Consider the following 15,177-nt stretch of genomic DNA (forward strand, 5'->3'; position numbering starts at 1 on the left):
TTCTGTAATGATAATGCTTTAAAATACTTGGGAAACTGTAGGTTTTTTGTCTGCAGGACATACCCTCATTGTATTTATTCCCTTACTCCTTAATTGGTCTGATTTCCTTATATCCAAAAGTCCTTCTAATTATTCTGTATTTCTCATTCAAGGAAGAAATCCAAGCTGGAGATAGTAAAGTGATCTGAGATTAGGAGACACTAAATAATAACTCCTGTAGGAGAATTTGTAGTTGAGGAATTTAAGATTTTATAAGGAAAATGGGATTATGTAGATGAGGTAAGCAGTGAACCTGTGAAAGGGTTTATAAATACCTTTTGTTTACTAACTAGAGACACTTTAAGACATCAGTGTCATTTTATACTTCTTAAGTTAGAAATCACGGCTCTTAAACTATTCATACCGATTTACTCTCCCTTCGTTGGCTTTTCAGTCTCTTACCTTGTAGTTTCAAAGAGATACTTGCATATGTGTTCTGCTGTGTTGTAGGTGATACACATACAAGAGGCTTTTTGTTGTTGTTGTTTGTTTTTTGGTTCTCCTTAAAATTTTAGAGACTTTCTGGTTTTTCGACTTGGGAATGATCATTCGTCCACCATCCCATCTTACACCACTCACTTCTTACTCACAGGTAAACACCTGAGTGTCTTCTAAGTGTCTGGTGTAATTTCCTTCCTCACCAAGCTCTTTTGAAGTGCTGTTGCAAGAACATTTCCTCTTCTATCATCTGCCATCCCTCCTCACTCCCACCTGTAGTTTCTTCTTTTAAATACTATCCACTGCAGAATGTCTTACAATTTGGCTAATCTGGAGATCGCAGAACCCGAATTCTCATGGCTATGACAAAGTTCTCGTATTCAGATTTCACATAAGAGGGATTTAAGTTTGGGGCAGGATTGCTATCATCTTCAGTGATAATAAGTATAAACACCTATGTATACTGACCTTTCTTTACACTCTTGTTTCTTTTTTTTCTTCTTTTTAAAATAAGTTTATTTATTTTATTTTTGGCTGCGTTGGGTCTTCATTGCTGCGCGTGGGTTTTCTCTAGTTGCGGCGAGCGGGGTCTACTCTTCGTTGCAGTGCGTGGGCTTCTCATTGCGGTGGCTTCTCTTGTTGCGAAGCACAAGCTCTAGGGGCTCAGGCTTCAGTAGTTGTGGCTCGTGGGCTCAGTAGTTGTGGCTTGCGGGCTGTAGAGCGCCAGGCTCAGTAGTTGTGGTGCACGGGCTTAGTTGCTCCGCAGCATGTGGGATCTTCCCGGACCAGGGCTCGAACCCGCATCCCCTGCCTTGGCAGGCGGATTCCTAACCACTGTGCCGCCAGGGAAGCCCCGTGCACTCCTGTTTCTGTTCCAGAGATTAGCTTACTTTACGAACAACAACAGTTTGTTCTTGCTGACTTTCTTTTCGGTCTGTTGTGATCTCTGGATCTTACCGGCCCCTTAGGAACACCAAGCATATTTATTTTACTTGGATAGTACTTTTATTTTCTAAATTACCCTTCCTCTTGTTTTCAGCTAATGTATATAAACACCTATGGGGTTTAAAACACTTTCTTGAATGTAGAATAAATACGCTTAGAGGGGGAGTGGGAAGAGTGGGAGAGCAGGTTTAGCAATGAAGGGCCTAAGGCCAACAGAATGGTTTGAGTTCTGTAAACATGAGGGAGGTATCAAAGATTTTTGAGCATGGGAAGGACATAGTCTGAGCTAGGCTTTACGAAGATGCCTTGGTCATTGGTATATACACTAAGCTGAAAGGAAGAAAGATTGGAGGCAAGATGACAGTTATTATCAGGAAGGTTTATTTTTTTAAGTAATTATTGGCAATATGAAAATACAACGGATGCTTCTAATTCTAGGTGATTGATGTGCTCATCGATCTGCAGTGGGATTTTGTTGAAACTCCAAACTAAATATTCCCTTTCCTGAGACTTTGTACTGTGTGTTCCAACCTGGCGCACATACAGATCAGAGAGATGAATTTCTAAGCACACAGACCTGGGTTAAAAAAAAAGAATCATTACCAAAGAGTATTTACTTTGGGAAAACAGGCTCCCTTTTTTGTGGAACAGAATTTCACTCTTGACAAGAGTTGTGTTTCACTTAATGTGAAATACCTAGGAAGAGGACTGCGATACATGTGACAGAAAAAAAAAATGGTGATATGTAGAGAAGTAAGATGTCTACTGTCTCTATCTGCACCCAACACATAACCTTAAAATATCGTCGTGAAGTCACTGTTAGGTTTCATCACGTGTAATGGACTTGTTGAGTATTAACCATTATTTAGAAGTTATCGGCTCTGCTCACATCTCCTTTTGAGAGGGCGAGCCTAGTTCAAATAAAGGTCAAGTCCATATCCTTAAGTTGCATGTAACCTTTGGTGACTCCATCTGATGCCACAGTAAAACATTTACTTTTACCACCACTAGCTTGCTGGCTTCTCACAACACGGTGACACTTTTCAGTCTAAACCAAGAATGGAGAAAGGAAGAAAATATGGTTGGACTTTAAATAAACCTTGGAGTTTTCCAGTTATTAGAAATTCAACAAAACGCACTTGTGTGTTTCCTTACGCTGTGTTGCCCAAGCTGTGGACTGTGCTTTGTGGTTTGATTCACCTGTACAATTTTCTCAAATCACTGATTGCAAATTTTGCCTTCAGTTTGCATTTTATAAAATATAATACAAATTGTAAAAAGTGGGTCATGTTACTCTAGGGGAACAGTTACCATAGATACTGCTACTCTGAAAGTCTCTCTCTTCCTTTCCAGTGAACTTGGAGAAATTCCCACACTAAAAACACTACAAGTCTTTGGAATCGTGCCAGACAGTACCCTTCAACTATTAAAGGAAGCCCTTCCTCATCTACAAATTAATTGTTCCCCTTTCACCACCATCGCCAGGCCAACCACTGGCAACAAAAAGAACCAGGAGATATGGGGCATCAGATGCCGACTGACACTGCAGAAGCCCAGTTGTCTATGAAGTATCTATTGCAGGATGGTGTCTCCTCTTTTCTTTGAACAGGGAAAGTAGGCAGGAAGCCCAATTGTGGAGAGCTCAGCTATTTTTATTCTTGGTTTTCTCTTGCCTTCATTCTACAAGTATATTAGAGAACCGTTGGAGAGAGAAAACTATGAAGTGTTGCTTTTGAAAAATGACTATGAAAGCTTTTATCACTGCTATATCCTTAAGAGCCTAAGCTGTATGCCTTTTGAAATTTTAGGAGAGTGAGCCTATAATTTCAAGATACCCTAAAGAGCAAAATTTGAGCCACCTCTTCCAAGTGCCCTTCTTATTAAATCTATTTAGAATCAAGCTTAAAAATCACCACCAGCAAATCATTTTCATAGCCTATATGGCAACTGAACTTTCTTCTATTTAATTTTTCAGTACTGCTTTATAAGACGTAGGTTGCAAAAAATAATAAGCTATTTGTAGTGTAAGCTGAACAGAATGAGAATCATAGATTTGTGGCAGTCTGCTGAGGATAGAAAGAAAAATACACATTTCAACTTGGCCTTTAGATTTGCAATTAGGTATATGGAAACAAATAGCCCCGGGTTATTCACCTTAAAACCTAAATAAAAAAACAACCGGCCAACCAGAAGTATAGAATTGGTTAGAATTTACAGGCTCGAGAGGCAATTTTCTATGACAGGTTAACCTGGGGGATCCTCTAATGCACATTAATGAAGTCTCCTTTATGTACTGTGTTCCCAGCATTCTAAATTAGCTGAGGAAATTTAATTGTGGACTTCTGACTTTATGATCAAATTATGTTAACATAGGTTCTTTAGCTTTAAAGTGACTTGCTTTGTTTTAGAAAGGTGGTAGGAACCAGTCAGTCTCTAATTCTTAAAATGGATGGAATGCTGAACTGAGGTTACCTGTTGTTTTCCTTTATCACTGAGGTTCTTGAAGTTATTTTTGTATTACTCTGGAATCAAGTATTTTAAATTATCCTTTTTTTGTTTTAAATGGCCTCCCACAATGATTGAAACAACCCATTTTATAAGGTTACTGGACCTAGAGTTCCCTAAGAAGAACCTTGTTCCTTTCAATCAGAAATACACAGTAGAAGCACGTGTATGTTCCACGCAGTTTCAGAGCAGTTAGCACAGCTGGCACCTGCATAAAAGTTAAGGCTCAGGTGCTGAACCTTTTGATGGCATCAGTGATTTTTTTTTTTTAATGATACATGGAAGCAAAAGGATTAAATTCTACTTTAAAAAACACAAAACACTAATTTCTTATTTAAATTGATGACCTCCCCATATGTTCCAAATGGAACAAAAAGCCCAAACTCATCATTTCTATTAAAATTGCTTTTTCTAAATCAGATTTTTCAAATGTTAGAAACAATGGTATGAAGTGCCCTTATCTGCTCAGACCTAAGGAAGAACATTTTAAAGTACTGTTATACAGGAAATGATTAGGTTTCAATTCCATAGTAGTTAAAAAGTGCTAAATACTACTTGAAATTATTGTTTACAGATTAGTGACAAGGGCTGGAGGTAGGATCCGGTTGGCCTCTGACTTCCGGATGCCCTCAAACATACAGTACTTCCAAACTCAAGTCCAGCCGTAAGCTACTTTGCTAACATGTCAGAGTAATCTGTATTTTTGTATGGGATTTCTACTTTTATAGACTTGTTTTAAAATAAAACACATTTTTATAAAAATGAATACTTCAGCTAAGTTGTATTCCTTTTTTCTTTCTCTTTCTTAAGTACTCTGGTTAAAATGAACATTTGGTATGGTGTGGGATTTGTCTCAGCCCTCTGAATAAGGCACTTTAAAACAAGCCCTAGGGCTTCCCTGGTGGCGCAGTGGTTAAGAATCCACCTGCCAATGCAGGGTACACAGGTTCGAGCCCTGGTCCGGGAAGATCCCACGTGCCACGGAGCAACTAAGCCCGTGTGCCACAACTACTGAGCCTGTGCTCTAGAGCCCGCGAGCCACAACTACTGAGCCCACACGCCTAGAGCCTGTGCTCCGCAACAAGAGAAGCCACCGCTATGAGAAGCCTGCGCACCACAACGAAGAGTAGCCCCCTCTCGCCGCAACTAGAGAAAGCCTGCGCACAGCAAAGAAGACCCAACACAGCCAAAAACCTAAAAAAACAAAACAAGTTCCGTTTTTAAAAAAAATGAAAAATTAAGCCCTAACATGGTCCCTTTTTGCCTCATCTACTTCATGTGTTGTCAAATTAAAATGTTTATAATTCTTTGACAAGGGGCTGAATACAGGCTGTTATGGTTAAAGTGCCTCTCAAAGTATTAACATGTTTATAAAACATTTGAGATTTAAGTGATAAATATGGTAAGTATTATCAATAAAAGTCAGCTAGTAGCACTTTTTAAATACAGACTTGATCAGCTTATACTGTGTATTTTACTCTCATTAGGAAACTATTTGAATAGTTCACCCTATACCCAGAGATCTTCTAGGAATTAATTCCTTTTGAACTCGTCCATTCAAATGGTAGAACGGTGATTCTTCCTAATTATTACCCAGTTTTGCTTCTTTTTTGATATTATCAGTACTATGTTTCCTTTTTTTGTTTTTAATTATAAAAAATGTCAAATGCAAAAGGTAGAGAAGATGATGAACCTCATTATCCACTTTCAAAGGTCATTAACTCATGGCCAATCTCATTTCATCCATCATCTCATCCATCTCCCCCACCCCACACGTACCACACTTAGGCTCACCAGATTATTTTGATGCAAACCCAGAACTCTGACATCATAAATAGTTCAGTATCTACCTCTAAAAGATACCCTCCTGAATTAATTCTGAAACATTAAATACGGAGATGGTGTTGAAAGTTCCCTAGCTGTTGGAAGTGTTTTCTTACATGGGTTTGTTTTGATCAGGCTCCAAACATGGTTCATACATTGCATTTGGTTGACATTGACATTTCCTCAAGTCTCTTAATCTTAGAGTTCCCCTTCTTTATTATCCTTACAATTTATTTATTGAAGAAACTAGGTTTTTTGTCCAGTGTTCCACATTCTGGATTTTGCAGATGTGATCAATCCCTGGAATAATGTTTAACAGGTTAATCTGTCCCCTATTTCCATAAACTGGTAGTTAGATCTAGCAGCAAAAAGCTCCTAACCAAGAGTGATTTTGCTACCCGAGAGACATTTGGTAACATCTGAAAACAGTTTCAGTTGTTGCAAGTAGAGGCGCTACTGGCGTCTAGCACTTGTATACCAAGGATGCTGCTAATCATCCTACAGTATCTAGGACAGCTCCCACAATAAAGAATGATCTGACCCAAAACCTCAAGTGTCAGTGTTGAGAGACCCTGATCTAGAGGCTTTGCCTATCAATGTTTTTTGTTTTAGCAAGGAGATACTTGATAGGTAGTATTAGTCTTCCTGCAAGAGGCACATAACATCTGGCTGTCATTCTTTTTATGATATTAACATCTGCCTATGGCCCTTGATTTTTCTCCTATACCCTAGCCGCAAGTTCCCAAGGTATTATGTAAAGTCTGGCCAAATGCAAAATTTTTATTTCTGGGTAACGTGACTTATGTACCTTCTATCATGGTGAACTCAATTACAATCCAACATTGACTAACAATGTACAATGTAGAGGACGGGGGAGGTACAGGCATGAGGAAAGGCGCTAAGTAGTCCAGGAAAACTAGAAAGAAACACCTTTCCACTGGCTACCCTAACCTTGGAATAAACAAAAAGGCAACCTCCTCTCTCCCATCCCCACCTGGCCTAATGTCCCAGGAAGTCAAAAAGCTCTTTTCACCAAGAGGTTAGCTCCTTACAATACAGGTTGAAGCCCTAAAGCCTATACTAAACTTATTTTATGGATTTGTTTTCTTTAATATTTATTTTTTACTTTTTAGTGAATCTAAATATCAAAATGCTGATATTTTGGTATTCCTTAGGCAAATATCAAAACACCTACCTTGCACATTTGAGCATTAAGATCACTATATTTTAAGGTCTTTCAGATGGCAGGGCTGTGATTGATGAGAGACAGTAAGGCTAGGCATTTTTCTCCATAGCCATACATTTTTAAAATTAATAGGCACACTGGAATGTATCATATATCCATATTACCATGCATATTACCATGCATTTATATTGTCTTTTAAACAAAAACTGGCCATAGTCATTTACATTGGCTTTTTAAAAAATTTTATTTTTTATACAGCAGGTTCTTATTGGTTATCTATTTTATACATATTGGTGTATATTACATTGGCTTTTAAAATGCCTTTTTACTCAAAACTATTTACTCATGTAAAGTGGATAATCCACAACCCATTTAAAAGACTAATGGAAATACTTAAAAGATTAATATTGGGCTGGCCAAAAGGTTTGTTCGGTTTTTTCCATAAGATGGCTCTAGTAGCACTTAGTTGTCTTTAACATTATTTGAAACAATTTTGTTAGATTGTATGCGAGCTGTCGTATTACCCTGCATTTAAAAAAGGACATCAAAATTGGGTGAATTTTTCTGTAGCCATTTTTATATTGAAGGTGGAAGAAAAAAAGCAACATTTTCGGCATATTAGGCTTTATTATTTCAAGAAAGGTAAAAACGCAACTGAAACGCAAAAAAACATTTGCATAGTGTATGGAGAAGGTGCTGTGACTGATCGAATGTGTCAAAAGTGTTTGCAAAGTTTCGTGCTGGAGATTTCTCACTGGACGATGCTCCATGGTCAGGTAGACCAGTTGAAGGTGACAGCGATCAAATCGAGACATTAATTGAAAACAACGAATGTTATACGACGCGAGAGATAGCTGACATACTCAAAATATCCAAATCAAGTGTTGAAAATCATTTGCACCAGCTTGGTTATGTTCATCGCTTTGACGTTTGGGTTCCACATAAGTTAAGTGAAAAAAAATCTTCTAGACCCTATTTTCGTATGCAATTCTCTACAGAAATGTAATGAAAACATTCCATTTTTAAAACAAATTGTGACAGGTGATGAAAAGTGGATACTGTACAATAATATGGAACGGAAGAGATCGTGGGGGAAACGAACCAATGACCACACCGAAGGCCAGTCTTCATCCAAAGAAGGTGATGTTGTGTATATGGTGGGATTGGAAGGGAGTCCTCTATGGTGAGCTCCTTCCAGAAAACCAAATGATTAATTCCAACAAGTACTGCTCCCAGTTAGACCAACTGAAAGCAGCACTCGAAAAGCATACAGAATTAGTCAACAGAAAACGTATAATCTTCCATCAGAATAACACAAGACTGCATGTCTCTTCGATGACCAGGCAAAAACTGTTACAGCTTGGCTGGGAAGTTCTGATTCACCTGCTGTATTCACCAGACATTGCACCTTCGGATTTCCATTTATTTCGGTCTTTACAAAATTCTCTTAATGGAAAAAATTTCCATTCCTGGAAGACTGTAAAAGGCACCTGGAACAGTTCTTTGCTCAAAAAGATAAAAAGTTTTGGGAAGATAGAATTATGAAGTTGCCTGAAAATGGCAGAAGGTAGTGGAACAAAAGGATGAATACCTTGTTCAATAAAGTTCTTGGTGAAAATGAAAAATGTGTCTTTTATTTTTACTTAAAAACCGAAGGCACTTTTTGGCCAACCTAATAGAATGATTTTGTGAAGAATCATTTCATCAAGAAATGATGTTTTGGACTTCCCTGGTGGCACAGTGGTTAAGAATCCACCTGCCAATGCAGGGGACACGGGTTCGAGCCCTGGTCCGGGAAGATTCCACGTGCCATGGAGCAACTAAGCCCGTGTGTCACGACTACTGAGCATAAGCTCTAGAGCCCGCAAGCCACAACTACTGAGCCCACGTGCCACAACTACTGAAGCCCGCACGCCTAGAGCCCATGCTCCACAACAAGAGAAGCCACTGCAATGAGAAGCCCATGCACTGCAACTAAGACCCAATACAGCCAAAAATAAAATAAATTAAAAAAAATGATGTTTGAAGAAAAGATCTGAGGGCAGGAGGAAATAGCTATGTAACAAAGCTTAATTACCAAAGGTATTTTTAAATAGATTATTTTCTTGTGAAAGCCAAGAAGAACCAGTCTAGTATGGTGACAACCTGACAGATCATTCAAGCTCTCTTCAATCGTTTAAAGAAAATAAGTGTAGGGAAGAAAAAAAGTTGCAGTTGGGAGAGATACATTTAAAAAAATGGTTTGAGGGCTTCTCTGGTGGCGCAGCAGTTAAGAATCCGCCTGCCAATGCAGGGGACACAGGTTCGAGCCTTGGTCCGGGAAGATCCCACATGCCATGGAGCAGCTAAGCCCATGCGCCACAACTAATGAGCCTGCACTCTAGAGCCCACGAGCCACAACTACTGAAGCCTGCACGCCTAGAGCCCGTGCTCCGCGACGAGAAGCCACCGCAATGAGAAGCCCGTGCATTGCAACGAAGAGAGCCCCCGCTCGCCGCAACTAGAGAAAGCCCGCGCGCAGCAACAAAGACCCAATGCAGCCAAAAGTAAATAAATTTTTTAAAAAATTTAAAAAATAAAAAATAAAATTAAAAAAAAACGGTTGGTAAAAACCTGTTTCTCAAATACTGTCCTACTTACTTCAACTATCCATACATCACCCCCCAACAAACACACACAGACTCCCTAAGAATGTTGTTTCAGCAGAGTAAAACCATTATTTATTATCATAATAGGCAATTTCTTCTCTAGCTATGCCAGTTTCAAGTATTCATTGGGAGAAGGTACAAATCAGAACTCATAATCCCTACTCCCAGTGAACTCACAATCTACTGGTATAAAAAGCTGTGTACTGTTCAGATAGATCTCTTCAACAGTCTTTTCAGGATCCCAAGTTTTGAAAAATTTTTTTCACTGTTGATGTTTGATTTTTTAAAATGGGAGAACAAAATTATTTATAATCCATGCCTTTGCTATCCTATAAAATATTCAAATTAACACTTAAAACATTCTTTTCTATTTTTTCCTTTTAGCTCCTCCTTGGTTAGTCAGTAATTTTCCAAAAATTTTATCATAAAATAAAGCCCATGACACTTAAAAAAAAATACTCTTATACCTTCCTTCATGTAGAAAACTTATATAAGCCTTCTTATTGACCTTACAGTACACTAATCCTTCATGGTTATTTTTAATGTTAACAAGAATAAACCTACATTTGAAATAAACAATTCCTCTTTCTAGTTCAGCAGTTCATGTAATATGATTTGATTTACTAGGGCCATGAATATAAATACATACAGAGCATCAAAATATTAACTCAAAATTATCTGAAGAGTCTACATTTACCAGGAAGCACTGTGTCACATTAGCAGGGAATGAAGTCAAAGCGCACAGAATAATACATAGCAGTGGGGAAAAAAAACTCTTGAACATAACATTTTGGGGAAATCTGGTTTTCAAATAATGACCCATAAGAGCTAAAGAAATGAACTAAAAAAGAAAAGATAACAATGGTTTAATTTTACTCACATGTAGTTGCCATGAAAGGTTAACTCATTCATAAAAACATTTTTGCTATTCAAACATCCTTTGCCTCTCATCATCTCTTACAAATAAATCCCCACCACAGAGCAGAAATGTTAGAAGTTATATCACAAATGAAGCACATTAAGTATTTTTAAACCTTTAAAATATGGCTTATGAACAATTTACATAGCAGGTTACCTATTAATATGTTACATATAAACAGATCTCTGGTACCATTTTGGACAATCAGATTTCCTTGATATTAAAGATGGAGTTGGCATTTTTGTCAAAAGGTATTTTAAACCTGTTAGGGAGTTTCTATAGTGTGGAATTTCACTTCTTTCTAAGTGGCATCTTAAGTATATCATTTTAAATCAAACAAGAAATTAGATCCATCTCTGGGAAAACACCAATTTTTATTGTATGCATCACGTAAACTCCTTGCTATTAGTGTCTATGCAGGTACTCTTAACTAAGGAAAAAAAACCAGATTCTTGTTCTGGATATACAACAAAACTTAGATTATCTTTGTATAGTAACATTTATATAAAAATTTTGACAAGAACATGATAATTGTTGCCAGAACTAAGAGCACTCAATTTGATTATAATACATCCTAGCTTTCACAGAATTTACTTCTGAGCTCACTAGACTCAAGTTCTATACGATAGAGTCTGGTTACTTTACCAATGTATATCTAGCACCTGACACAGTACATGGCACAGAGTGGCTATTCAATAAATATTTCAGTGATTGAAGAAAAGCTTTTAACAGCAAGTGAAAAAAAAAAATACAACTTTGAATAACTGGAATGAGAATACCAATTGTCTCATGATGCAGCAAGAGGTACTTTCTGTGATAATTCTAGGATTACTTATAAGTAGCATCAGGAATTAGGTAAAGAAACTGTCTTAATGGGAAAAAAAGAAAAGCCATAACATTTTATCCTCCAAAGCTAATGTGTAAAACTTGGAATATGAGCTAGGTGAAAACTACCATGATAATAAGTAAGGCAATTCCAAACTAAAGTGTTTTGCATATTTATTAAATACTCCATTTTTCTTTCTGACAAATACTCCTACACTAGATGAAATATTTTTTAAACGGTTTTACCAAACTCCTAATAGAATATGTCTAATTAGTTCATCCTTTTACTCTTTGAATCCATGTTAGATAGTTGTAAATAAGGAAGAACTTTATTAGACACTCAAATCATTAAAAAAAAAATTACCTAAGACCTAAAATAGTTATTGGATAATTAATACATTTGAAACGGTGTCATGATTTTGTCCAGATATATTTCACCCAGCACTGTCAAAATTAACCTGACAGTCAATTAAATGAAAACATCTATAAATAATTTCAAAAATGATTGTTTGAATTTTTTAAATCAATAGTCATAACAATATCATTGTGTTCTGAATTAGAAAACTCTTAGCATATAAAAAACATTTACCTACTTCAATTAGGTCAATGTCAGGATTTATCAAAATTCTCCATCATCAAATCTTTTAAAAAATCTTGACTTTTAGGTACTATAAAAAAACACTAATCAAATGAGATGTGTTTGGTCTGACCAATTCCACAAAGTTAGGAGGAAAAGGAAGGAAAAAAAGCTTGTACAGTTAAATTCCAAATCCTAAACATTTAATCTTTTATTGGAGCCTACCTCTCTAAATTTAAAGATATCAGCACTCTTGGAAACCAATTGTAAGCAATACAGAAATTTCACTGGTATGAATTCTAATCAATTTAGTCCATCCATTTTCTTACACAGTGAGTATCTTTTCCATCAGAATCCAACAGAAGAATAATACAAATCTCTTTCTTGATCACCTTTGAGCCCAAGGCCAACCAGTCTCAACAATAACCAAAAAATGTAGCCTTATGACTGGCAGTCTGTTTCCACAGTAAAACTATTTTTTCCAGTAATCAAAATTGTCATCTGAGGAAATCCTTCACTGTTCTAGAAGGACAGTTCGAAGCTCATCTTCTTTATTGATCAACATTGAAGCAATTGCTCCGTCATTAAACTCAAAGGAAGTTCCTCCATCTACAACCATGCAGGCATCCCAACAACGAGAACGAACGCAAACCCTAAGCAGAAAGAAACATCTCATTAAATATTAACACTTTTCTTAATCCTAAATTACAGTTTCTTTAAAACACTTCATTTTCATCTCAATTGGCAGATAGATCATTTGGCCTTGATTTTAAACATCAAGTTGCTCTTTGGTATGAGAGAATTAGTGACTATGTGAATATGTGGGTACATTATCAAAAAAATCTCAAAACTTAAATGTTCAGGAGAGCTCCATTCACCCAAACATTTATCAGTGAACAAGTTCAGATGGAATTCATAGGCTTTTGAATGTTGAGTTATTACAAGTATTTTAAGTAGTGAGCAAGAAGGTAACTATTTTCATGTAGAATTTTTATTTACGTACAACATACAGAAAAGGCACAAATTATTAGGGTACAGCTCAATGAACACACTTGCGTAATCAACACCCAAATTAGGAACTGTTACCCAGCTCCCCAGAAGCTCCCTCACTGCTCTTACTCCCATCTCCCAGTCTCTACCCACAGCCCCCCCTTCCCAAGCATATCCACTATCCTAATTTCAATCACCACAGTAGTAATAGTTTTGTCTATTCTTGAACTTTATATAAATGGAAGAACACAATAGGTATGCCTGTGTCTGGCTTCTTTTGCTCAATAGCATGTTTGTGAAATCATCCATGTTATTACCTGTAGCAGCCGTGTGTTCATTTTCATTGCTGTCTGAAAACACTGCATTGTACAAAAATACCCAAATTTAAGTAATCTCTTCTACTATTCATGGACATTTGGGTTTTTACCTATTGGGAATAGTGCTACTATGAATATTCTTCAGCATGTCTTTTGGTGCACACATTTCTTGTCAGTGTATACATTTCTGCTGGATATATATCTTGGAGCAGAGTTACTGGGTCACTGCATGCGCTATATTCAGCTTTGGTAGGTAACTGCCAAACAAGTTTCCAAACTATTCCTAATGGTAGTACATAAAAGTTCCACTTGCTTCACCTTATCAATACTGGTTATTTTAGCTATTCTGGTGTGTGTGGTATCATATTATGTAGTTTTAATTTGTATTTCTCAGATGAATAATAAGGTCAAGGATATTTTTCCATATACTTATCAGCCATTTGGATATTCTCTTTTGTGAAATGCCTGTCCATGACTTTCAGCCATTTTTCTACTGGGGTGCCTGTCTTTTTCTTATTGACTTGTAGGAATTTTTAAAATATATTCTGGACATGAGTCCACTGCTAGACTATCTCACTCTGTGGCTGCCTTTTTATTTTCTTAATGGTGTCTTGATTAACAAAGTTCTTAACTCTAATGTAGTTCAATTTATCAATCTTGTTGCTAGGAAATATTTCCAACCACAAAGTCATAAAGCTATTTCTCCTACTTATATGAGCAAACATTTAAATGAATCTTTATAGTTTCATCACCCAACTGAGTAGAGATTCGTTGATTAATCAAAATTAACTCTCAAATGATAAAGTGATTTTTAGTATGACGAGTTTCCTTTTTTGTGTCTTTCCTGGAAAAATTCAGTTGTGTATTTTCAAAAGACTATATGCACACTATAAGCAGCGATTTGTAATTAAACTGTTCTTGCTTGCCATGATATAGATGACAGATTTTCAGAATTATAGTAGGTTTCTTGTTAGTTTGGAAAATTGGGCAACCTTTACAAAATAAGAAATTACAAACATTTCTGTGTATCCTCTTCCCCTCAAAAAGAATCCAAGGCAAATTTAATAAATGTGGGGATGGGGGGGATTCACTTTTAGGGAAAGCTGAAAGCAATGAATCCTACTCTAAGTTATATTGCTGTACAGGTAGACTTTGTAATGAATGCATGTCTGCTTTATGCCACAGCATATGAAAAAAAAAGTTGCTTTCCAGTCAGTTTCTTTTGAAGTGATTATTTGATCTTACTGTGTCTTACTAGAGTAAACAAACAAACAAGCCCACATCACCCAATTAAATAACTATGCTCTCCTTTCTATTAACTTAAATTTTAGTTTCTCTAAAATGGAACCCTAAGTTTTAGACAAAATATTACTGTAGCCAGGTTAGCATGACACCTCTTTAGTTCTGCAGGTTCTACTTTCCCTGCTAGATTAAGTTTGAAGGAGTGAATTTAATGAAATTGAACACTTTTAAAGCCAACTGTGCTTTATAATTACAAGGGAGGAACACAGCCACAAGACAACTCTGGAAGCTTACTTTGAGGTGAAACAACGCTGACGACTGCTTGAAAAAACTCTGTTTGCTATTGGTTCTCGAATACTGAAAAGTATTTTTGGTTCTTCTGGACTGTAGAGCAGCGATTCATTATATTCATTTGTTACTATAAAGGAAAAAAAACAAATATTAGCACATTCGATGGAAAGACAGTCACTTCTGAGAAGTGCAAAATGAAAATGGATGCCATCCCCAATATACAAGCACAGTTCTATTCCAAAGGTCTGGTGGGCAGCAAGTTTCTTGGAACTCACAACACGTTCCATTAAAAAAAAACCAACAAAACAACGCTTATAAATGAGGACTGTGTTCCAAGACCCGCCCCAGACGCCTGATGACCCATAATATAGCGGAAATCGGTGCATTGGGCGGGCTTGGGGGGACCTGTAAAGCTAGTAATCAAACAAAAA

General features: G+C 36.9%; 2 protein-coding genes across 4 annotated transcripts in view; one reads left to right on the forward strand and one right to left on the reverse strand.

Annotated features, from left to right (window-relative positions):
- Positions 1 to 15,177, forward strand: part of SKP2 (S-phase kinase associated protein 2) — a 60,276-nt gene that overhangs the window by 28,445 nt on the left and 16,654 nt on the right. The window contains exon 10 of one of the 2 annotated variants that reach the window (XM_036846846.1): positions 2,776 to 4,693. The exons of the other annotated variant lie outside the window; for it this stretch is intronic. Within the exon in view, the coding sequence (XP_036702741.1) occupies positions 2,776 to 2,989 (214 nt within the window). The 3' untranslated portion in view covers positions 2,990 to 4,693. Of the gene's footprint in view, positions 1 to 2,775; positions 4,694 to 15,177 lie in introns of those variants that run through there. 2 annotated transcript variants of the gene reach the window in all.
- Positions 10,186 to 15,177, reverse strand: part of NADK2 (NAD kinase 2, mitochondrial) — a 45,628-nt gene continuing 40,636 nt past the window's right edge. Inside the window, exons 11-12 of one of the 2 annotated variants that reach the window (XM_036846845.1) lie at positions 14,750 to 14,873; positions 10,186 to 12,559 (exon numbers count right to left, since the gene is read on the reverse strand). In XM_036846845.1, coding sequence (XP_036702740.1) covers positions 12,421 to 12,559; positions 14,750 to 14,873 — 263 coding nt within the window. In that variant the 3' untranslated portion in view covers positions 10,186 to 12,420. The remainder of the gene's footprint in view (positions 12,560 to 14,749; positions 14,874 to 15,177) is intronic. The other variant, XM_036846844.1, reaches the window with a different exon arrangement.

This window comes from Balaenoptera musculus, chromosome 3 (assembly GCF_009873245.2).
Source record: "Balaenoptera musculus isolate JJ_BM4_2016_0621 chromosome 3, mBalMus1.pri.v3, whole genome shotgun sequence".
Taxonomy (NCBI): Eukaryota; Metazoa; Chordata; class Mammalia; order Artiodactyla; family Balaenopteridae; genus Balaenoptera; species Balaenoptera musculus.